Source organism: Pan paniscus, chromosome 3, assembly GCF_029289425.2.
Source record: "Pan paniscus chromosome 3, NHGRI_mPanPan1-v2.0_pri, whole genome shotgun sequence".
In the NCBI taxonomy this organism is placed as follows: domain Eukaryota; kingdom Metazoa; phylum Chordata; class Mammalia; order Primates; family Hominidae; genus Pan; species Pan paniscus.
The window spans coordinates 88,461,291-88,487,176 of NC_073252.2; the positions used below are offsets into that span (position 1 = coordinate 88,461,291).

Sequence of the window (25,886 nt, forward strand, 5' to 3'; positions counted from 1 at the left end):
TTTTTGGAAATGGTATTTCAACAAATACTTAAGGGGAGGTTTGTGATTGCAGTGATTATTTCAAGATCTTTGTGGACTGGGAGTCTTCCATTCAACCTGGGGTGTGAATTAAATTATGCTCATGCCTTATTTAGATGTACGTGACTGCTTGATATTGTAGTGATGTAAAATGTAGACATAACTTCCATACCATTCAGGAAAGCTAGCGGGGCTTGAGAAAAGGGAGTGTTGTAATGCAGGAAATGCCATTCTTAAGAATTTAAAAATCTGTTAGTAAAGTATGAAAAATTAATGTCCTTTCAAGTAACTAACCTTTTGAAGAGAGGCCTAGAAGAAGTTAAGAGAAGTTTTATATTGTTGATGATGTTATCATTGTTTTTGTTCTCTTCTTCCCTATTAGATAGCATGACATTCCTGTGGTAATATTGGGTTATTACAGTTACATTTGTCATATTTGATTGAATGCACAGAATGTTGCTATATATCTTGACTTGATTATGTATTTCTATATCATTTTATTTAACTCATTGAACTAGCAACACATATTACTCAGGATTAGCTTCTCTGGAAATTTAGCATTTGTTTATGAATTGAGAACATTGGTCCAACAGGATGAAATACCAACAACTTGTCTTGCTATTTATTGCTCTGAATATCTTGGCCCTATTAGCCTATGCAATTGTACTCCCTGCTTTTCACCAAACACTTCACATGAAGTGGGATAGAAAAGGGCAGAGGGAAGAAAATTTGTATTTTTGGCAACTTAGAATCTGTTCTATGATAGAAAGTGGTGAGCAAACTAAAAGCATTAGCTCCAGTATATTTGAGTTCTTTGTGTTATTTCAATCACCCATTAAAACTGTACACTTAGCACATTTCTTTTTGGTTTGTAATTAACATATAAAAAATCCAGAAGAATTTGAGCTTTGGGGAGATAATTGAATATTTTATTTAACTTCTTAAAAGTGAGGATGGACATTATGTAGATTATATGACTGTTCATCATTTTGCAAAGTGAAGCCCATTGAATTACTGTCGGTATTACACAACTGAAGACTAATCAACTATGTCTCATAACCTGAGAGAGATTCTTGATATAGCTAACATTGTTTTTTCAACAAAGATTAATAATTAATTTGATACTTATTCTTTTTATTTTGGTCAGCCCAAAAGGTAGTGCAAGGAAGGAGCAGAGAAAAGGAAGATGTAGGGGAAAGAGGGAGGAGAAGAGATGGAATGTGACTTGTCATAAAATAATATTGGCTAGATTATGTTTCAAGTAAAAGGAAATCTCTTAAGGAAAAATATAAATACAGTTGACCCTTGAACAACATGGGTTGGAACTATGTGGGTCCACTTGTGTACAGATTTTCCTCAATAAAATGTTTGCGGAATGTGCCTTCCTTTCCTGCTTCCCCTTCCACCTTATCCACCTTATCCATCCTTGAGACAGCAATACCGGCCTCTCCTCTTCCTCTTCCTTCTCAGCCTACCTAATGTGAAGATGACGAGGATGAAGACTTTTATGATGATCCACATCCACTCAATACATTTTCTCTTCCTTATGATTTTCTTCTTAACATTTTCTTTTCTCTAGCTTACTATATTGTAAGAATACAGCAATAATGCATATGAAATACAAACTGTATGTTGATCTGCTACTTATATTATCAGTAAAACTTCCTATCAACAGTAGGTTATTAGTAGTTAAATTTTTGGGTGGTCAAAAGTTATACATGGATTTTCAACTCTGCAGGGATTGAAAACCGCACGTTGTCCAAGAGTTAACAACCCTGTATTGCTGTGTAGTTTTGTTTTCAACAGAAAGACTTAGCTGTGAGAAAATGGTCCTTTTTTGTATTTATTTAATAACTACCTGTTAATTGATTATATTCAACTAAATAGTGACACCAGAGTGTAAATATGTAGTGGTGCAAAAAGTAGACACCAAATACGTGAGAGAAAATTTACTTGTGGTCTTCCTGGGAAAAAAAAAAAAGAATGAAATTTACTAGAATGCATTCTCTTACTAGAACTTGAGTAGTTCAGCTGCTACCTTTCTGGCTGTTGAAATCAAATAGCAAAAATTCTCTGAAGGGGCAGGAATTTCTGTCTGCTTTGTGTACCATTGTATTTTCAGAGCCAAGAATATGGCTGTCTAAATATGGACTCAATAGTAGTTTTTGAATAAATTGTGTTGTTTATTTAATTAAGTCACATAGACTAAATATGTAAAGTGACTAGTTATATTAGACTATAAATTCCAGGCAGATTAAAAACTAAAACTTGCATTGTATCTTGGTTTATATTGTGTTGTGTGTAATAAGCATCAGTATTAAAAACAAGCAAACACCTAACAAAACACCCAAGTCAAAACAACTTTGGGCTGATAGGTGAAACAACGTTAATGGATCATAACAGCTGACACACATGAAAATTAGATATATTTTTGGTAATAAATAACATTTATAGAAAAGATATATTCAACAGTTTTATTTGCATATAATTACAAAGAATATTTTCTTATGCATAATTTTTAAATAATTGCTTTTAAAATATTATAGAGTTAATTTTTCAGGGTTTTTTATTGTTTCCTTGGCAAATTCAGGTAGAATATGTTTCCTAACAGTGTGTAATTTTGACATACTTCTCTAGAAAGAATGACAGCAAAATGCATTTTAGTTAAACCACCCTTCCCCTGAGGGCATTGTTTATTGCTTATGTGAAATACTTTGCAAATTCTTTTTATTCTAATATATCAAGCACCTTCTTTTTCTCCTTTAAAAAATTATTGTTTTCTGGACTCTAGGATATCAGATTATAGCAATTTTAAGTTAAGCATTATTTAAATAAAATAGGCCTTGTCATACATGTTTTCTTAGAATGGATAACAACCATGATTTTATCTTATGTTTGGATAATTCACAAAGCATTGTTTTGAGTGGAGAGCAGGTTCTTACTTATATGTACTTGCTATAGCAAAACTGCTGCAAGGATAGCTCCAGGGATCTTTCTAAGTTTGAAATGAGAAACATAACTGGGAGAGTCAGCATATTTATCAGACTGCTTTTTTTTTCTCTAGGTGAATTGAATATATATATATATATATATTGCACTTTTCTTCTATTGTTTTCTACTTCTGTAGTATTAAGCTGTAGACAACTGCTGAATGAGAATTTTAACTATCACTCCCTTGAAATCTTCATTCATAAATTCCACATACACATAACGTGGACAAATCATTGTGGCACTTATGTCAATAATTTTTTTTCTGTATCATTGAGGTACCAAATTTAATGAAAGTCTGCCTGGGGAATCAAAATATATTTTTGTTGTTAATTATAAATGCTCTTTACAAGTGTATAGTTTGATACTGGGCCACAAGAGAGAAAGAGAGAAGGGCTGCAGCTCTTCTCTCTTCTCTTTTGTCTTCTTTCTCATGTTTACAACGGGGTGAGCGGAGGGACATGTTTCAACCCTGTTTGTGTTACAGCTCTTTTGGTCCCTCCATTAGGCAGGTCCCGAATTCTTGTCCTGCATCCAGGAAGAATGAGTTATGCAGACAACTGGAGGGTGGACAAGGCAAAGAGGTGCTTTATTGAGCTACATTACACCTCTCAGGAGACCTGAAGTTGGTAGCTCATTTCTGCAGGCAGATTGTCCCAACATCTGTTCAGCTCTCAGCTAGGAGGGAAACCACAGTGGATAGCTCCTCTCCACAGGCAGGTCACCCTGACATCTGCTCAGCTCTCAGCTGGAAGGAGACCCAATGTGGATAGCTCCTCTCTGCAGGCAGGTCATCCCAACGTCTGCCTAGCTCCCAGCTAAGAGGAGACCCACAGTGGGTATCTCCTCTGCAGGCAGGCTGTCCCAACATTTCTTTGAGTCTGGCTGAGTCTGGGGTTTTTATGGACTTCACAGGGGAGGAAGTGAGTGCTGATGGGTTCATGGGTGGCCATGGGCAGGCCTGGGAAAAAGCACAGTAAATTTTCACTCCAGTTCACAAAACTGGCAGCCCAGTTCCCAGGTTTCAAGCTATTCCCAGATTCAAGGTGGGGCTTCACTGGGGATCCACCCTTTTCTGCCCAGGAGCCTGTCTTCCTCCTGCTTCCATCAACCTGCCATTCATGACGCTCATGGTGCCCAGGCTGTTTGTGCCGAGGAGTGCCTGCAGGCTCGTGTGAGCTGCCCACAACCCTTCCCTTGGCCTCCCTCCCATGCTCATCAGCTCTGAAAGTCCAAAGAAGGCTGAGGCAGCAGGGAGCTAGCATATCAGCACCACCCTGAGTGTGTGCACACCTGGCTGGGTCACAACAGTTCTCAGGCTTGGCAACAACTTTGCTCCGAAATCAGAGCAGGCACCAGGCGTGGGGAGAGGCCAGACAGTGGGAAGGTCACTTCCAAGCCTCCAAGAGCAGAGAGGCTTCCCAGAGAGTGCATGGATGCCAGGGTCCACAGCCACAGCCGGGTGGCTGCATCTTTACCAAGGAGGGTGAGGCTCTGTCCCTCTAACTTGGAAGGGGTGGGGCTTTTGCCTGTTCCTAGCTCCTGCTGGCTCCATGGAGTGTACAGCCCTGGCTGTACTTCCCTTATCACAGCTGGCATCTTCTCAGTGGCTGCCCCACACAGGCCACTGTTGCTATCAATCCCCCTTCTGAAGAGGTACATCTAACTGCTGTGAGGATAGGGATGATGCTGCTCTTCACTGCTTCGTGCTGACAAGGGACATTGTTTTGGGGAAAACAGCAGTCACATCTCTCTCAGAGGCCTATGTAAGGGTCCCTGGTAGAAACGGAGCCATTATCCAAGGCTCCAGTTGTATGACCACTTGGAGCATGATGGCCTCTAGGTGAGAAGAAATAATTTTACAAGGAGGTTAAATATGTGAAGGAAAGTATCTAGTGCTGGAGATAACACAAATAAGAAGTAAAATAGACTAATCATTCTGAAAACAATGTTGTCACTAGAGTCGTTTCACCTTTGTGAAAGAAATTAAATCTTGTATAGGTGCAGCTAAGCTTTAAAGGAGAAATAACTGTTTAGGGCTGTAGGGAGTTCAAGAATAAAGGGGCCTTGACAAAGATGCCTTATGGTGAGGAACAGAACAAAAGCGATAACAGTAAGCGTAGGGTATCCATGGAGGGTTGATTGTTGGTACTTATCTTTTGTGATTGTTAAGTTGAGATCCCTGATTTCTTTACTCTGGTACTTTGGGTGCTCTATTGGGTCAACAGAGGAAATGCCGTCAGTTCCCTGGTCTTTTACTAAAGTGTAATGAATCCAAGAATCAATTTCAGTGACCTTTACTGCTGTAGGAGTAGAAAGAAGTACACAGTAAGCCCTCACCCCTATTCTGGGACTAGAGAGAGAGAAAGGGAAGGAGGTGCCTTTACCAGTGCTAAGTCCCCTGGGTTGAATAGAAGTGGCCTTATTCATGAGATTGGGCCTCTGATAGTTGTTGCAGTTCATGTTGCAAATGGGCCAAATAAGTTATATGCTTAATTAAATCAGAGCTTTTTCAGTCTAGCAAGAAATCATTGGTGAGAAAAGTCTACACCATTTTGAAGGGACTTAAATCCAGCTTTGAAAGAGTGTTTCTAACACATAGTAGGGCTACGGAGAGAAGAGTAATCCATGGAATATGAGTATCTTGAGACAGTTTACTGAGGTGCCTTTTAATAATCTCATTTGTCTTTTCTACCTTTCCTGAGGATTGTGGTCTCCAAGCACAGTGAAGATAGTATTGTATGCTTATTGCCTTTTATACCCGCTGAGTGACAGCTGCCTTGAACAAGGGGCCATTATTGCTCTGAAGGTACTTGGGAAGTCCAATGTGAGGAATTATTTCATTAATTAGTGCTTTTATCACCTCAGAGCCTTTCTCTGTTCATCATGGAAATGCATCTACCCAGTTAGTGAAGGTATCTACCCATACTAGGAGGTACTGGATGCCCCTTGTCTTTGGCATATGGGTGAAATCCATCTGCCAGTCTTCCCCGAGGTAGACTGCCATCCTTTGGGTTCCAGGGGGACAAGCCATTGACTGAGGGGATTATTTTTGAGGCAAGTCTCACAAGCATTAACAACCTGTTTGACCATTTTTAGCAGATTCTTACCTGAGAACAACCTTTGAGCACTTGACAGGTTTTATCTTTATCAAGGTGAAAGGCTTGGTGGAGGATTTTTAAGAACCCAGCTGGAACCCAGCTGGAAGCTGGTAGATGAAGCTTGCTCTCCTCTAATTGCAGCTATCCTGAGGACTGAAGTGTATATCCCTGAGATACAGCCCATTCTATCTCTGCAGAGGAATACTGAGGTTTCATTTCTTTTATGGAGTACTCCCAGATCAGAGGGCCTCAAGTGGATCAGATATATGAGGCCCTCTTGCTGCCAATTTGGCTGCTTGGTCTGCCAACTTATTTCTTTCAGCTATTTTATGCATCCCCTTTTGCTGGCCTTTACAGTGTATTACTACCACTTTCCATGGAAAGAATACCATGAATAATAATCTGTTAATTTCCTGATGACACTTAATGAGAGACCCATTGGCTGTGAGGAAGTTCGTCTCTTTCCAGATAGTAGCATAGGCATGGAGGACTAGGAAAGCATGCTTAGAATAAGTATAAATGTTAACTGTTTAATTCAAGTGCCCTCATGAGGGCAATTAGCTCATCTAGTTGAGTACTCGTGCCTGAGGAGAGAGGCGTACTCTCAATAACATCATTCAGGGTGACTATTGCATACCCTGCCTTATGGACCCCTTGCTCTACAAAGGAACTTCTGTCTGTAATGAGAGTCCAGTCCACGTTCTCTAAGGGGGTTTATTTGAGGTCCTCTCCGGCTGCATAGGTTTGCACTACTATCTGTTCGCAGTCCTGTTCAAGCTCCCCAGCTTCCTCTGGGAGGAAGGTGGCTGAGTTTAGGGAGAGACAGGTTCTTAACTATACTACAGATCCCTCTAATAGCAGAGCTTGATATTTGAGTAGGTGGTTGTCTGTTAGCCAGAGGCTCCCCTTAGAAGACAGCAGTCCTGCCACATTATATGGCACATAAACTGTTAAGTTATTCCCCATGGTTAACTTAATACCTCTGGTTGCAAAGCTACCACTGCAACTGCCAAGAGGCAGGCTGGCCATTCTTTAGCTGTCAAAACAAGCTCCTTCCTTAGGTACCCTGTGGGGTGCTGGGCTGGACCTCGGGCCTGGGTTGGAACTCCCATGGCCATTGCCTTCCTTTCTGAGACATAAAGATTGAACATCTCCTCACTGGGAAGTCTAAGGGCTGGTACCTCAAGCAAGATTTGTTTTAATAGGTCAAAGGCCCTTTTAGCCTCTGGTTCCCAAGTTAGGGAGTGGATCTGGTATTTCACCATGCCATGTATCTATACCTGCAGAATACTGTAGTGCCCAAGAATGCCTCAGTTGCTTGAGGGTTTTGAGGCAAGGGAAGAAGGACATGGGCTTGATTCTTTCTTCACCTAGTGCCTGGGTCCCCTCTGACAAGACTAGACCTAGGTACTTCACCAAAGTCTGGCAGAGCTGAGCCTTAGATTTTGAGACCTTATATCCTGTTATCCAGAAAATTAAGAGCTTTACTGCCTCCCTAAGAGATTTCATCAGAGTTGGGGCATAAAGGATAATGTATACATATTGTAAAACTTTAACCTGAGAATAAAGGAACTCAGAGAGATCTTTTGACACACCTTCTCAAACAGGTGGGGGCTGTCTCAGAATTCCTGAGGTAACACTGTCCAGGTTAACTGGGTGGCCTAGTTGGAGGAATTCTTGAATGCAAACAAATACTGGGAGTTGAGGTGTAACAGTAGGAAGGAAAAAGGAATCTTTTAGATCCAGGACTGTGAACCATTTAGTTCCCTCAGGTATTTCAATTAGCAGGTTATAGGAATTGGTAACCACCAGATGAATAGGGACCACAGCCTCATTAATGAGGCAGAGGTCCTAGACCAGTCTCCATTCCCTATTGGGTTTTTGTATCCCCAATATCAGGGTATTACAAGGGTTGTTACAGGGTTTGAGAAGGCCCTGAATCTTCAGGTTATCAATGATGGCTTCTAGTCATTTCCTAACTTCTGGTTTCAGAGGATATTGTCTCTGGTTAGAGAAGAAGGTAAGATCCTTAAAGTGGACCAAGACCAGTGTGGCAATTGTGGCTCAGCCTGAGTAGCCCAAACTTCTATGTTAATATTGGTCTCTACTATGGGGAGACAAAGAGTCTGTCCCGGAGCCATAAAGATAGTGGTTCCCATGCGAGCCAAAATATCCCTGCCCAAGCGAGGAGTTGGGCTTTCAGGCATGATTAGAAAGCATGAGTAAACAAGAGGTCCTGCCAACTACAACTAAGGGGTTGAGAAAACTATTGGGTTAAAGGCTTTCCTGAGACACCCCTTATGGTAGTACTAAGAGAGGAGGGAGTGCCTGGGCTGGAGTGGAGAACTTAAAGGACTGCTTCAGTGTCCAGGAGGAGGTCCCCTTTCCTCCCTTCAACTTTCAGAATCACCCTGGGCTCCTGGAATGTAATGGTGGTCTGGACCACCAGAGCCAGGTAGAGGAGCCCTGGGATGTGTGAGTCCTGCTGGACCACTTGAGAGACTAGCTCTGGACCTGGTGACCTGTGTCTCTGGGGATAGTCTTCCCTCCAGTGGTCTCCATTACCTACTGGACAGGGTCAAGGTGGCTTTCTCATGTTGCCTGGGCAGTCTTTCCTGAAGTGCCTTGGCTTGCCACATTTGTAGCAGTTAACAGGTACATCTAGGGGACTCTGGGGTTTGTGAGCCTGCGAGGAGTCCATTAGAGCCTCTGCCTTTTCTTGTGTTTCATGGTTTTTTTTTTTTTTTTTTTTTGGATTTCCTCCTGATCCCTATTATGAAAGACCATGGTGGCCAATTTCAGGAGGTTCTCTAAAGTACTATCTGGTCCTACAGCCTATTTTTGCAGCTTCCTTCTGATGTCTGGGGCTGCCCGAGTAATAAACTTATCCTTCAGGTTCAGTTATCCCTCAACTGAATCAAGAGATAGAGAGGTATGCTTTACCAAGACCCCTTTTAGCATTTCCAGGAAGGCAGTAGGGTTCTCATTGAATCCCTTTTCTATCATGTATAGCTAGGAGTAATTAAGAGGCTTAGTTCTAGTCCTTCATAAGCCCTCCAGTATGCACACCTGAGAGTGTTTCCTCTTCCATTCTCCCATTTCATCATTGATGTCCCATTTATTATCCTCCAATGATACTACTATTCTTCTAATTGGATTGGCACTCTATGACATACAAAGCTCATCCCCCAAATTATCTGCTGCTTTGTGGGTGGCCTGCTTTTCCACAGTAGTCAGGATCTGATTCAAAAGTAACATAATGTTCTTCCAGGAGAGTTAAAATACTTGGGTTAAATTCTGGAAATCCTCTATATGCAAATGTCAGGGTCATTTGAAAACTTGCCAAGATGTCTCTTAATCTGCCTTAAGTTCCGTAGAGAAAAGCAAATTTGGACCTTAATGAGACTATATTCGCCAGCCTAAAACTGGTAGGGGCAAAAGTGCCTAAAACTAAGATTTCTAGGATGGAACAAACTTAGAGAGAACCTGGATAAGGGAAGTGGAAGGAGATGATTCCCCCAATGGAGGTACCTCTGGGGTTTGCTTCTCTATTTCCCTGGGATTGCCCGTTGCAGCCTTTTCTGAAATTGCCACCAGGAGGGCAGAATCAATCCTACAATGTTGGCAAAGGTCCGAACTTCCCTGCAAGGCAAAGAAAGTCTGCACATATGGGACCTCAAACCATTTGCTCTCATGTCTACAGAAAAGTTCCAGCTTCAGAATGGTATTAAAATTAATGCTTCATTTCTGAGGCCATGCTTCTTCCTGCAGAACATAATTCAGCCACACCTTAGTGCAAAGGAATATAAGGCAGATTTTCTCCAGAGTCTGAGTGTCAAGGAGTCCCAGGAATTCAAGATACACTCTAGAGGAGTATAGGTTAAAGATGGTTGTTTACCCTTCTGGAAGAGAGAACAGAGGAGGAAAAGGTGATTTTTCTTCTCTCCAGAGTCTGAGGGTCGAAGGGGTCTCAGTGATTCAGGATGCAGTCAAGAGGAGTGCAGGTTGAAGATGGTTGGTTACCCATCAGGAAATAGGGGTAAAAAGCATCCCTTTGTTCCTTTCTCTTTCCAGCAAATACCCAGGGTAGGTGAGGCTAAGGAAAAAGGGCATCCCTTTCTTTCTTCTGACCTTATATCCCTAAATCCCAGTGATCTTTGCAGGTGTTGACCGTGTGTGCAAGTGTGACTTCACCCATGAGGTGGGGAGGCATACCTAACAGGAATATTCACACTCACCTATATGGTACCTAATCCTCCTGCTTTTGGTAACCTTTGAATTCCCTAGACCGTATCCATGCCATGGGTAAGAGCATGACCTCCATCCACGATGCAGGAGGGCCTAGTTGGCATGAGTTAGTCATGCTCACCTGCGCCGTGCCCCCTAAACTTCACTGTCATGTGCCTTTGGATCTCTCACTTCTAGTTTTTCTTTCAAGGACCTCAAAACTAAACTTGGGACAAAAAAATGCCTCAGGAGGGTGTATGGACCCATTAAATTAGTGGCCTCACCAAATTGCAGCCAGAAACTTGTGGGGCAGCCCATCTCTTGCTTCCTTATTATGAATAGGTGAAGCTGTGGGACCAGGTCCTCTGCAAACAAGGGAAAGAAAGGGAGTCCTGGGAATTGGGGACCTGGCCTAACAAGATGCCTCCCAAAAGAATGATTTAAGTTCAGGGGTGGGGAAGGTGCCTGGGGAAAAATCCTTTTTTGCCCTGTGCAAATGGGTTCCTTCAACAGGGGAAAGAAAACTCTCAATTGTTACATCCTTCTTGCTTCTAAGAATAGATAGACATCACATTGTTCTGATTTACACTTCTGATGACCAAGCCAAGTGCTTATTTTACCCGGTATTATTATCTCTGTACTTTTCAACAACACTCTTATCATTGTATATAAAGAAGAGATAGGAGCCACGACAGCCTTGAAAGAAAGAAAGAATGATAGGAAAGACTGGAGGTCCTAGTGCTGACACCCTAACAGGCAGTCGGGGACTGGAGTTAGTTCAGAGGCCTTTGGATAACACTGAGATATAGCCTCAGCCAGATACCCTCATTTGCCCCAGGACCTCCTTCTGATCCCACATGATGGCTAGACCTCCATGAAGGGAAACTGGATTGGAACAAAGCCAACATTCCCAACACCCAAGGGTGATGGGGGATTGGCAGTGTCCTCCCCAGCAAGCCTGTCCTCATGTCTTAAGTCCAGCAGCTATGCTAGTCACTTTCAACTGGCCAACAGAGGCATGGCATTTTTCTTTCAGTTTGGTTGTAGTGGAGTTTAGGGATTCCCAAAAAAAGGACAGAAAGCAGCAAGTTTGCTTTTACTCACCCTTTTGCAGATCCTGGATGAGCCCCCCAAAATGTCATAGGATCCTCAGGGTGTTGCTTTGCCAGCTAGAAATCTCTGTGGCTGGTGGTGCCTTTGCCCAAGTTTTGCTCAGGACCACTGGACTTGATTTGCTCACTTGGCCTGGCAGTCTGCACTTGGCTTGTACTACTGGCTCAAATCCGATGCCTGCCAATGGTGAGCCAGGCATGAAGCGGTGAGGAGTGTGTAAGCGAGTGATCCCAGGGTCCGGCCACTGTGTACAACAAGGCACACTGGCTGGGGCCGGCGGGCTGCTCCAGGTGCTGGCACAGGTACTGGTTCCCTGTGAGGCTATGGCTGGACCAGGTGTACCGCAAGTGGCTTCCACTGCAGGCACCAGGGAACACTTTGTCACCCAGCAGCTTGGAGATCCCAGGAACTGCAGAACGCCAAATAGGGTGTAAGAGCCCTGGCTCAGGGAACTCTTAGAGCTGAACTCCCCAAAGGGCCTCAACTTTTCTCCTCTTTTCTCTCTTTTTTCTTCTCCTCTTCTCGTGCTCACAACATGCTGACTAGGGGGGCATGTTTCAGCCCTGTTTGTGCCATTCAGCAGGTCCCCAGTACTTGTCTTGTTTCCAGGAAGAATGAGGTACATGGGCAACTGCAAGGTAAGCAAGGCAAAGAGGTGTTTTATTGAGCTACAGTACAGCTCTCCGGAGACCTGAAGTGGGTAGCTTCTTTCCACAGGCAGATCATCCAGATGTCTGTTCAGCTCTCAGCTGAGAGAAGACCCACAGTGGGTAGCTCCTCCCCACAGGCAGGTTGTCCTAATGTCTCTACAAGTCTGGCTGAGTCCAGGCTTTTATGGGCTTCAAAGAGGAGGAAGTGTGTGCTGATTGTTCCATGGGTGGCCATGGCTGGGCCCGGAAAAGGCACCATAATTTTCACTCTGCTCCATGCAACTGGCAGCCTGGCACCCAGGCTTCAGGCCATCCCTAGCATAAAGGTGAGGCTTCACCAGGGACCCACCTCTTTCCACCCAGGAGCCTATCTGCTTTCTGCCATCATCAACCTGCCATCCACAGCCCACAGACCCATGCCAACCTTCCGTTTGCCGTCCCTCCCATGCTTATCAGCACCCAAAGTCCAGAGGGGCTCGAGACAGCAGGGTTCTGGTGTGTCGGTGCCACCCTGAGCATGTGCATACCCAGCAGGGTCATGGCCTTGCCCAGGCTTTGTCACAACTGTGCTCCAAAATTGGAGAGGGCACCAGAATCAGGGAAATTTCAGGCAGCAGGAGCCTGCTGAGATCAGGGGAATTCCTGGGCCCTCAAGAGCTCAGGAATTCCTGAGTCCATAGCCGCAGCTGGTTTGCTGCAGCTCCTAGGAGAGCCCCTCCAACTTGTAAGGGGGCAGGGCCTCCACCTGTTCCTCCTTCCACCTGCTCCGTGGAGTGCACAGCCCCAGCTACACCTCCCACACTGCAGCCAGCATCTTCACAGCCACCACTCCACATGGACCACTGCTGCCATCAGAATGTATATTGGTGCTGCCATCTTTAGAAAATAGAGTCTGCCACAATAAGTTTTTTTTTTTGAGATGGAATCTTGCTCTGTTGCCCAGGCTGGGGTACAGTGGCACCATCTTGGCTCACTGGAACCTCCACTTCCCGGGTTCAAGCAATTCTCCTGCCTCAGTTCCTGAGCAATTGGGACTACAGATGTGTGCCACCATGCCTGGCTAATTTTTTTTTATTTTGAGTAGAGACAGGGTTTCACCCTTTTGGCCAGGCTGTTCTCGAACTCCTGACCTCAGGTGATCCACCCACCTCAGCTCCCCATATTGCTGGGATTAAAGGCATGAGCCACCATGCCTGGCCTTGCCACAATAAGTTTTAATGGTCCTGCCAATATTAAAATGAAATCTTTAATGAACAACAAGTCATAAACCTTCTATGTGAACTACTTAGAAGGAGCAGACTACAGATGATGATGCCATTCTAATATTATGTATGGAATTTTTGTCAGTGATGAAGGACTTCACAGACCTCCAGTGGTGCTAAAGTTCTCACACATCGCTTTTTATGGAAGCTTGAAAACCACTTAACCTAGGTAGCATCTTCTGCTCTAAATGGTGGCTGTGCAATGGAGAAAATGCTGATAAAGTTTTTAATAGCTAATTTATCAGCAATAATAATTGTTTGTGACTCTGTTCTTTCTAATGCTATCTATTGTCTGCATATGTATGTGTTTATAGTATATATTATATGTTATATATGCATACATGTGTATGTGTATCTACATATATAGATAGATTGTGTACGTGTGTACATATATATAGATACAGATATAAACACAGGCAAATTCTTACAACTATACACGATCTAGTTTTAAATACACTAAAAGCTTATGTCACATTGGGAAGGAGGGAACCATAATGACAAGGTAACGTATTTTCCAGCATTAGAATTATTGAAGTATGAACTGGACATCTGTCAGAGATATTTGGAATGGGAGAGGATAGGAGTAGTAGCAATGTAGATTCAGCCATTAGGTGGGAGTTTGGAGTAGAACTCTGAGATCTTTTTATTTAATTATTAATATTAGTAAAAGTAATTCTGTCCCCCTAAAATGCTCTTTAAATTAGTTTGCTAGGGCTGGCATAACAAAAGGTATTATTGTCTTGGTGGCTTAAACAACAAACATTTATTATCTCACAGTTCTGGAGGCTAGAAGTTCAAATTCAGTGTGTCCGCAGAGTTGATTTCTCCTGATGGCTTCTTTCTGTGTCTCTAGACATCTTCTCCTGATGGTTTCTAGATGGCTTCTTTCTGTGTCTTTCATGTTTTTTCCACTATGTCTGTCTGTGTTGTAATCTCTTCTTCTTAAAAGGGCACCAGTCGTACTGGATTAGCGCCCACCATAATGACAACATTTTAACTTAATTTTCTATTTATTAAAATAAATGACACTTTATTCATAATTTGTTTTACTTTACAATTAGTAGGGACTTTATAAATGCTTATTTCATGTTTGACATTCAAGAACACCATTGGCTATATCAGCTTATGTTTGAAGTAAAGGACACTTTTTTGCCAGCCCCAAACATACTAAAGTGTTTTGAGTTTTAATAATAAGATAGGTAAGCTTACAAATGGAGTTCATAACTTTTGCTATTTTTCTCTATCACTTGTGAGCTTTCACTTTTATTGTAGAAAAAAATTTCACAATGAAATATTTGTGAAAAGAACTATTCAAAAACTAAGGCAAGAAAAAACTGAGATTAAATGGGTCAAAAATATGCAATTTCAATTATAATAGACCTGATATATTCCAACCATCTGTCATAAAATGAAAGGTTACTATTGGCACACAGCGACAAAATTACCAGAATTTGGGTGATATGAGGTAAGCCTGACCAAATTTAATATTTTCATTTACACTTTATAGTTTTGTCTGAGTTTCCAGGGTATAGTTATTTTCATCTGTTTTTCTGTGTTATATTTTAAGAAGTTTTTACTTTAGGATATTGACAGTTTTACGCAATTCCTTCACATCTTAACAAATATCTCAAGATGATATTAGCCTTAAATAATATGGTTGTACAGAATACTTTTAAATTTAAATTGTAAACTAAATTGTCTCCTAATAATTTGAAGGTCTTTGCTTTCTTCTTTTGATGGCTCTTCTCTCACACCCTTCTGTACTGTGGCTGTATTTTCTGATTTTGTAATGTGCTGAGAATTGTATTTCATCTTAATAAAGAAAATAAGTAGATATAGACTGTGACTATATATTTGAAATGAAGTGTTAACATTTCTGAATACTCTGCACTCGACTTTTTCCCCTCTAGTCCACTACACTGCTACTTCAAATAATAAGAAGCCCTCACCATTTCTCACTTTGTTTATTTCAATAGTGCTGTCAGTGGTTTCACTCAATCTTGTTCCTGTACTTAGGTGTTGCCCAGGCTATTTTTTAAAATATATAAAGCTGATCATGTTGCTCTTTGTTTAATGATTGATATCAATTCCCATTAACTTTAGGATCAAATACTAATGTTTTTAAGTTTTTAAGTTTAGAAGGTGTTTAAGGTATTGCCAATGACCTATGCCTCCAGCTCAGTCTCCCTTAACTTCTTGTGTCTTGTCTAGGCCCCAATCACATTGAATTATTTCCATTTCTCTCTCTATATATAACATTTTCTCATATCTCAATGCCTTTTAGCACACTCTTTCCTATGCTTGGCTAGCATCTTTTCTTTTCCCCCATGCCTCACTTCACTTTTCTTCAGTCTCTCATTCATTTACCAAAGATTATTGAGTGCCTCTTTTGTGCCTGGCACTCTACTAAGTAACAGGAGTGAACAAGACTGCAGCAGTCCTACTGTTTTGATCCTGCCAGTTACTTTACTTGGCTGGCTTTTATGATTACACTTCCTAAATGGTACAATCTCCTACTACACTTTAAGTTACTGCAAGGCAAATGTTTTATGTTTTATCTTCACAAGTTCAGCACCTACTACAGTGTCTGGATATGGAATAGTTCAATTAATGCTACTAAGGAATGAATATATATGCCTGCTTTTGCTCAATGTGTACTATTTACAGTAATGATGAAATGACTTGTATCTTATCTGCTTCTTTTTTTTCATTTCTTCTTTCAATTCTGGATTAATATAATTTCATCAAAAAACTTTGTATAGGCACTAAAAGGAAATATTTACTGGTTCAGTAAATATTTACTGGTTCAGTAAATATTTACTGGTTCATTTTGGTATTTACAATACCAAAATGTCATTGTTACTTATGTATTTATCAACCAGGAAAACAGACCAGTAAAAGATATAAAGAAGTTTCTTTTGTGTATTTGTTTTTGTAACAAGTAATCAATGTATGTGATTTTGGAGACCGGTTAGGTAAGTCCAAAATATGTAGAGCTGACTATCAGGCAGAGCAGGAGGAACTTTTGACAAGGATGGGATTTCTATCTTCAGGAAGCCTCAACTCTGCTTTAAGCCTTTTTTAACTGATTGACTCAGACCCATCCAGATTACCTAGGATAATATCACTTAAAGCTAACAGACTATGGACTTTACATGTAGAGAAGATATTTTCACAGCAACACTTGGGTTAGTATTTGAATAATTGGGGCTTGTAGCCTAGCCAAGTTGACATATAAAACAAACAAACAAACAAACAAACAAATCAGCCAGGTATGGTGGCGTATACCTGTAGTCCCAGCTACTCAGGAGGCTGAGGCAGGCGGATCGCTTGAGCCCAGGACTTTGAGGGGTAGTGCATCATGATTGCACCTGTGAATAGCCACCAGACTCCAGCTTGGGCAAATAATAAAACACCATCTCGTAAAGTAAAACAGTTATAAATAATATTTGCTAACATTTTAAAAGAATATCATTTTCCTGATATACTAAGCACTTTACATGCATTAATTCATTTAATCATCACCACAACCCAAGTGCAAGATTATTATTCATAGTTTACTAATGGGAAAACAAATGCAAAACACTCATTCTCCAGTGGAACAATAGAAAAACCATTGTTATAAGTCATTTTGAAGGACAGAGCTTAGAACCCAAAGTATTTGTATGATGAGTCAAAGTTGTGATATGTTCTGATATGGATTATTTTTTAAGAAGTTTTTACTTTAGGATATTGATAATTTTGATGCAATTCTTTCACATCTTAAAAAAATCTCAAGATGATATTAGCTTTAAATAATAAAGTTGTACAAAATACAGTCTTAAATAATGTGGTTGTAAAACCAGGCTGCTTGATGTTTTCACAGTTTTTCTTAGAATAAAGAATTCAGATGTAGGCATATTATTGAGTATAAACAATTGAAAAAGATAAACTATTACATTTACACTATTACTTCAGAGCAGTTGATATATTTAAATGAGAATCAGCATGAAGTATGTTCAATAGCATGAGGACTAGCGAGAAATAGATCAAATTCGGGTTTTTCTATACTCAAGCTGTGTGACCTTGAAAAGTGCAAGGACAGTAATAACAATATGCCATAGAACTTTTCTGAAGGGTAAAAACAATACAGTAAGAGTAAACGCACAATTAGTGCAGAATTGTGTCTATCTTGTCATTTAAATGTTTGTTAAATAAGGTATTCTTTTGCTAGGTTAAGCTTTATCAGCGGGTTGCTATGTGGTAGATACATGGATCCTGGATATTTGGAACAGAAAATGGAAAAGTGAACACTCTACCAAGTCAAAAGCAAATTCTTTTTTTTAAGGCTGCAATTTGCCAATTAATAGTAAACTATTTTGGTGAATTGGAGTGGTGATCTCAAATGTAATAAATATGTATAAATAAAATATAATACAAGAATATCAAAAACACATTACTTATAACTACTCTAGGCACCTTCAGTCACTTAAATGTTTTAATTTTGCATGAAAGACAAAAATGCCTCTCTGATGAATCCTTGGTAGTTTTGCGAAATTTATTAAAATATAAAATATATTGCTTTTTTATGCTTTAACAATGATTTTATAAATTAAAAAATAAAACGATAGAAATTCAGTAATTAAATAAAATTATTTTGATGTAGTCAAACTGGAGAAAAGGAGTAATTTAAAATTTTAGTGTTTAAATTTTGCATCTCAGTTTATTATGAATCTGGAAGAAACATTTTAGGGAATACAGCAATAATAGAAAGTCATTTCCTGTAATAGCATAGTTTTTGTGGTGTAATAAAAGGTTACATGACAAGGTCAGACTACTTCATTTCAAAGCTAAAAATGATTTCTACTCTGCCCTGAGGTTTGCAGATTTCTGACTGAGTGGTCCCTGGAAGGCTTGTTCATTTTGGTGTTTATATATTTAATAACTATCTAGAAATAAATAAGACTAGTGCTTATAACCAAGTTTTAGGATAAGCAATTTTTGTGACTATCAAGTATTTTTTCTTCTTTTAAAGTCCCTATTTGTATAATGAAACATTAATTTCTCAGGCCTGAATCATCCTTTTCTTATCAACTGATGGTTGCTGATACATGACTTCTACTAAGTACAGTTCCAGTAGTTGTTTAGTGACCCTGATCTTGGCCAAAAGGCCTCATCTGTCTAGAAACAAATGGGGACTTTTATTTTCCAGGTATCCTTGCTCTGACACTCTCTAGTGACAGAAGCCTAAGATGGAATATTCTGCACTTCATGCAATACATTAACAACAAAAATTGTTTTCACAGAAGAGCAAATTTCGCATATAGGTTTTTATGTTGTTGCCTCAAACTGTTATTTATATCTATGGTTGGAAATAATCGGGAAAAATGTATTATTGATTTTTCAACCCATGGATGCTGCAAATCTATTTGAATATGGAATGGCTTGACACTGTCTCATGTTTTTTATATTACATTATAATTGTCTGCTGTTCCATAATTAACCTTTATAAAATTTATATGTGAATAAAATTTTTTATGCATTAACTTTTTAAGTGCAATTAAATAATGGAGTAATTAAAACTTGAGTGTTTCTGTTTGTTGTACTCAGTTTTTATATTTGATTCAAATATCACATCAGCAGTATCCATTTTGTTTTCGAGACGGGGTCTCGCCCTGTGGCCAGGCTAGAGTGCAATGGTGTGATCTCGGCTCACTGCAACCTCCAACCCCCTGGATCAAGTGATTCTCCTGCCTCAGCCTCCCAAGTAGCCGGGATTACAGGCACGTGCCAGCACGTCCAGCTAATTTTTGTATTTTTATTAGAGACAGGCTTTCACCATGTTGACCAGAATGGTCTCAATCTCTTGACCTTGTGATCTACCCACCTCTGCCTCCCAAAGTGCTGGGATTACAAGTGTGAACCACCGCCTCTGCCTCCCAAAGTGCTGGGATTACAGGTGTGAACCACCGTGCCCAGGCAGCACTTTCCGTGTTCTTTTTTTTTTTTTTTTTGAGGTGCAGTCTTGCTCTGTCACCCATACTGCAGTGCAGTGGCCTGATCTCGGCTCACTGCAACATCAGCCTCCACGGTTCAAGCAATTCTCCTGCCTCAGCCTCCTGAGTAGCTGGGACTACAGACACATGCCACCATGCCTGGCTAATTTTTTGTATTTTTAGTAGAGACAGGGTTTCACTATCAGTTTTTATTTCTTTTCTCTACTTTCATTTTCATTGGCAAATTTTTTCCTTACCTGGTCTATTTTTTATAAAATGTCACATAAATTAATCACGGGGAGACAAGGAAGCAATGCAAGTACACATTATTATTTATGTGCTTGAACTGAATAAGTAATGCCTAGTTATCAATAATTGACAGAATTTGAAAGAAGTGATGTGTGTGTGTCACTGATCATGATGTACCTCTTTTATTTACATAGTGGTTTGTGTACTGAAGTGCTAGTAAGGAAGTTTGTACTTTATACAATTACTCACAGTTGATATACCATGTGAACTTCAATTTGAACCCTGTTTTTGGGGAGTAACTGATGTTATTTAACTAAATCATGTAAGTGAAGTTTTTGCATATTAGAACCATGTAAAAAGAGGACTGAATATACAGTATATATATTCAATTTCATTCATTATCAGGAATATATAAATTGAAGTAACAATGTCATACTGCACTACACACTTAAAAGAATGGCTTTGGTAGGCAGAATTCTAAGATGACACGTGACTCCAGCCCTTAATTTTTATTTACTGGGAAGATGATAGGGCATCACTGCTGTGATTATCAGTTGGCAAAAAGGATTTTGCAGATGTAATTAAGGCTACTAATAAGTTGACTTTCAGTTAATCAGAAAGGAGATAATCTGGGTAGGCCTCACATGAGCCCTTTAAAAGCAGAAAGAATGTTTTTTCCCTAGTTGGTAGCAGAAGAAGAAATCAGAGATATTTAAAGCATGAGAGGGCTTCAATGTGAAGGATGTTCCCCACTGCTGAGATGGATGGGCCATAGGCCATGAACCTGTGAGTAGCCCTAGAAGCTCAGAGTGGTCCCTAGTCACAACAGCTAGCAAGGTAAAAGGAGACTTGAATCCTGCTACTGGAAGGAGGTAAATTCTGTTAACCTGAGTAAGTCTGAAAGTGGATTATTCACACAGAGACATTAGATAAGAGCCCAGACTCATTGATACCTTGATTTTGGCCTTGTAAGACCCTAATCAGGGAACCCAGTTGAGCCCATCTGGACTTCTGATCTCTAGAACTATGAAATGATTAATGGATATTGTTTTAAGCTCCTAAGTTTGTGTTAATTTTTTATGCTGCAATAGAAAATTAATATAATATTAAAACTTTAATAAGAAAAAAGTGACAAAACCAAGTGTTGGTGTGGATGTGAAACAACTGAAACTCTTTCTCTATTGTTAGTAATGCAAATTAGTACAGACAGTTCTGAGTTGTATTTGGCAGTGACTACTAAAGCAGAACATAAAACATGACTATATCCTAGAAACGATTACAGCTTATTGATATTTTTCCAATATAAATATGTTTGCGCACTGTTTAAAAAAGTACAAGAATGTTCATAGACAATTGAAATAGCCCCAAACTGAAAATAGCTTGTGTTCATTATTAACGAAATGCATAAATAAATTGTGGTATATTCACCAGTGGAAAGCCACACAGCTATGAGAATGAACCAGCTACTACTAGACATAGATGAATCTTATAATCACACATTGAATGAAATAAAAAACACATAAAAGAATATGCGTGGGCCGGGTGCAGTGGCTCATGTCTGTAATCCCAGCACTTTGGAGGTGGAGGTGGGCGGATCATGAGGTCAAGAGATCAAGACCATCCTGGCCAACATGGTGAAACCCCGTCTCTACTAAAAAATACAAAAATTAGCTTGGCATGGTAGCACGCCTGTAGTCCTAGCTACTTGGGAGGCTGAGGCAGGAGAATCACTTGAACCCAGGAGGCGGAGGTTGTGTTGAGCTGAGATCATGCCACTGCACTCCAGCCTGGGTGACAGAGCGAGACTCCTTCTAAAAAAAAAAAAAAAAAAAAAAAAAAAGGGGCCTGGCCAGTGGCTCATGCCTGTAATCCCAGCACTTTGGGAGGCTGAGGCGGGCGGATCTCGAGGTCAGGAGTTCAAGACCAGCCTGGCCAACCTGGCGAAATCCCATCTCTACTAAAAATACAAAAATTAGCTGACATGGTGGCAGGCGCCTGTAATCCTAGCTACTTGGGAGGCTGAGGCAGGAGAATCCCTTGGACTTGGGAGGCGGAGGTTGCAGTGAGCCAAGATCATGCCACTGCACTCCACTCTGGGAGACAGAGCGAGACTCTGTCTCAAAAAACAAAACAAAACCAAACAAACAAGAAAAGAATATGCTCACAAAAGAATATGATCCCATTTGTGTAAAGGTCAGAAATAGGCAAAACTTATTTATGGTTCTATAAATGATGATAATGGTTAAGTTCAGAGGTTCCAGTAGTGTTTGGGAAGGGGTACCACAGGAGGATTTAGGGTGCTGGTGATGCACTGTTTATTGATCTTGATGCTGACTTAGCAGGTGTGGTCATGTTGCAAAGATTCATTTAACTGTTTATCTATAACTTGCACACTTTTCATTCTTTGATGAAAAGCTTTTTTAGAGAAGGACTATAAACTGTTGGCAATACCTTTCCCACCCTGGGATTTAAAAAAGAAAAATTGCCCAAGGTCATATAGCTAGTGAGTGAAAAGACTTAGAGCAGAAAATATTTAAGGATAATTTAATAATTAATGTTTTATTAGAATTAGATCTTTTATTAGACTAAATATAGAAAGAGGAAAAAGGAGAAGTGAGACTAGTTCATAAATAATTTTGACATTTACAATTCCTCGGTTTTTTTGAACAGTTTGCCGGGAGGACTCATATCACTCTGTCGTCTCATGTGCCGCAGTAGTTCTTACTCCTATGGAACCAACGATAGAAATGAAGAAAAGAGAAGAACCAGAATTTCCTGAGCCTTCCAAACAGTGAGTTGTTCATTTAATTTTTCAAGGCCTTGTAAAATCAATTAGATAACTGATAAGAAAATGTGATTTATAATAAATGTGTTAATATTAGTATAAAGAAAGAAGAAATAAATTTTGTGGGTTAAAAATCATCTATTCTATATTATCTTAATGAATAACTTCTGTGTCTCCTAACTTCATGTCTTTGAACCATGTGTCATTCAAGTTTCATTTTGTTACCTTATCTTAAGGACATGGGCAAGTAGGCTGATGTATTTTATTTCCCTACTCTGTGATTGTGGGTACACTGTTCTTGGATTGCTTACTATATAAGCGGTAGGCTTTAATGATATAAAACAAAATCAGTTTTTAATATAAAGTTTTTAAAGTTGGTTTGCATTTTTATAAGGAATGTAAGTTATTATTTTAAAATATTTTTACTAAATTAGAACAAATTTGAACTTTATACTATTCTGGTGTTTTCATATTTTTTCCATTTAAACAGTTCAAGCTTTAATTTAAATTAAAATTGGATCTTCTATTATATAAATGATAAACTTGTACTCTTATAATGACTAAAGAGGCTTAAGTTCATGATGATAAATGTAAGCTTATGTAGATGTCAAATATTAAATAAATGGGGATGATTTCTGCTTATATATTAAATACATGAAAAGGAAAAAACCTGCTGAGTATTTTTCAGTGAGAAATAGTATCATGCCTCCTTTAAGGTTTCAGGTTAGTGATTAGGTGATATAAGGGGCTGCCAAGGATTTTGGGCTGACCACCGTAGGAGTAAGGCGGAAGATATATCTTGATGTACCTACCATTTTTCTCCATTGGATTACACTGTGTTATAGTTATTTGCTTCTTGTATGTCTTTTTACTAGATAATAAGCTCTTAACGCATAATTGTGCTTGATACTGTTTGTGAATAGGGCAATGTATAATTTGATTGCATGAAGATATTCAGTATTAATATTCTCATTATAGAAGGAAGAAACACTGACCAATTTAGAAAATAATGATTTTAATTCAGTTTTAATACAATCTAAAAGTCAGATAATTTAACTGCTTTTCATATAGTCTTAATTTTTAAGTTCCAAAAGCCATTTTTGTCTAATAGATAATTGCATCATGTTTGCCAATTGAATTATATTAGAAAGCTCAAATGTGTTTTCCTGCAAAACACACACACACACTTCCTTATCTTTTATTTAGGGTGATATCACCACTCTCTTTGTTAGTATTATGTGAAATGATATTGAGAAAGGACCTGAAATCTAATAATCCATAAAGTTCTAGTTATGTTGACCATTCCATAGCTTCAGCTATCAACGTTATGGGTGACTTATGGTTATATATTCTTTTCATGAAGGCTCTTCTGAATGCAAATGTAATATTTAAAGTTGTTCATCAGACTTGTCTAACTAGGCATCCTACCGAAGTGTCATGCAGGTTGAATGTCCCTTATTCAAAATGCTTGGGAGCAGAAGTGTTTCAGATTTCAGATTTTTTCAGATTTTGCAATATTTGTATTATATTAGCTGAGCATCCTAAATCCAAAAATATGAAATTTGAAATGGAACATGAGCATTTTCTTTGATTGTCAAGTTAACACTCAAAAAGTTTCAGATTTTAGAACATTGGGATTTTCAGGTTTGGGATCTTCAGTCTGTTGTAAATATGTCTGAAAACAAATTAATAATCTCCTCTAAGTACTCCGTAAATTCTCAAGTTGTTCCATATTTAAGTAAAGCTACCATCATTTTTCTTTTTTTAAAATCTTGGTATGTTTTCTTCCTCACATCTCATATTCAATCAGTTATCAATTAGTTGATTAATGTCTCCATTATATTTTCTTATTTCAGCAGACCTGGAAGGTATATATATCCCATATTTTAAATATTTCCTAAAATATATCTTCAGTTATGATCTTAATGATGCCATCTATCAAATGGAAATTGTTTCTGTCCTACATACCTCACACTGTTATTTTGAGAATTAAAAGATAGGTGTGAACATATGGCAAGAACAGAGTACAAATGCAAACACAGTGATTAACTCAAAACTCTTGTTTGCCAGTGACAGAAGCCAAACGCTAACTGGTTTCAGAAAAAAAGAATCAATAGTGCTGGTGGTTATTGGCTCATGTAATTTATAAAGTACAAAGGTAGCAATTTCTTCAAGTACAGTTTTGGTTCTCAAATGATATCATCAAGGGTCATTCTCTCTATCTACATCTTTTTTGCTTGACTCTTCTGTCTGGGCTTTTCATTTTCTGGGAGGTTCCTCTAGTGGTGATATTGCTGCCTTCAGCAGCCACTGGGATTGATTTTCGTTTTCTCCACAAATCCAGTGGAAGGAGATAATTTCTCATTCCTTTTAATCAAAGCAAAAACAAAACAAAAAAAACACCCAGATATGAGCATCATTGGATTGGCTTTGACTAGCTTGGCTTGTTTGACATGGCAATTCTGAAACAATCACTAGATCCAAAAGTATTTGGTGGCGATTGACTAGATAATTTGTTGATGTTGCATGACAAGCCCTGGAACACAGAATGAAATTTAGAGGGGAAAGGTGATTCCACAATTGACATACTGGTGATACTGATAAAAGAAGGCAGAGATAGATGAGGTGTCAAAATAATGAATGTTCCATATAGGTAATAATATTATTATCACCATTAATTTTAAAAGTCAGAATTCTTTATTATATTTAAATCATAAATATTGAAATACTGAAATATAATGCATGTATCTTTATTTCTTATTTTAAATGATTTTTTACCTACTTAATTTTATTTTATGTTATTTGTTCTGGGTGTGCTATTGAGAGGCAGTATAACACAGTGGTTAGGAAGAATTACTTCTTTAAGTAAATTTTCCCCTTGAATTTTACAGTCTTCACATATAAATTCATAAATCATTGAGTCTTTGAAATATAGGATTCATAGAGTCATCTGATTCAGAACCCAGTGAATTCATTGCTAAGAATAACTGAAATAGTCATCTCAGAATATGTAAGATTGTACATAAGAAAGAATATGTAATATATAATTACATCACTTTAGAAGGTAAGAAACATTTTATGACTGAGATATTTGTATTATCTAACCAATGTTTAGTTATATTCTGATGATAAATATTTTACTTTTGACTTTTTTAATTAAATATTCTCATGTATTTATTAGTTTTTAGACATTTGATAAGGAGAAACAAGAATTAGGAACTCCTACTAGGAATGAAGTATAAATTTTTCAGCATAGCAAGTGATAGGGAGAAACTAACTAAATCGTTAAGAAGGAAAGCTACATTGCTCATTACAGTGGCAGAGGACCAGAGCTTTCCACTTCCTGCAATATCTAAAATTCATCTTAATTCAGAAAACAAAGGTGGGGATTTTACTTCACTTCTGAGTTTAGTTTGGTATGTAACTCAGAATACCATGGAAAGGATAAACTTTTTTAAAAATAGAATAATCTATGTAATCCAAAAAGAGTGTACAATTTTCAAATATGTAATCATAAG

The 25,886-nt window shown here is 39.0% G+C and overlaps 1 protein-coding gene across 6 annotated transcripts in view; it reads left to right on the forward strand.

The window, feature by feature from the left end:
* Nucleotides 1-25,886, forward strand: part of CCSER1 (coiled-coil serine rich protein 1) — a 1,490,059-nt gene that overhangs the window by 320,161 nt on the left and 1,144,012 nt on the right. For all 6 annotated transcript variants that reach the window (XM_055111625.2, XM_034958922.4, XM_003829898.4 and 3 more), the window contains one exon: nt 22,254-22,374. In XM_055111625.2, coding sequence (XP_054967600.2) covers nt 22,254-22,374 — 121 coding nt within the window. The remainder of the gene's footprint in view (nt 1-22,253; nt 22,375-25,886) is intronic.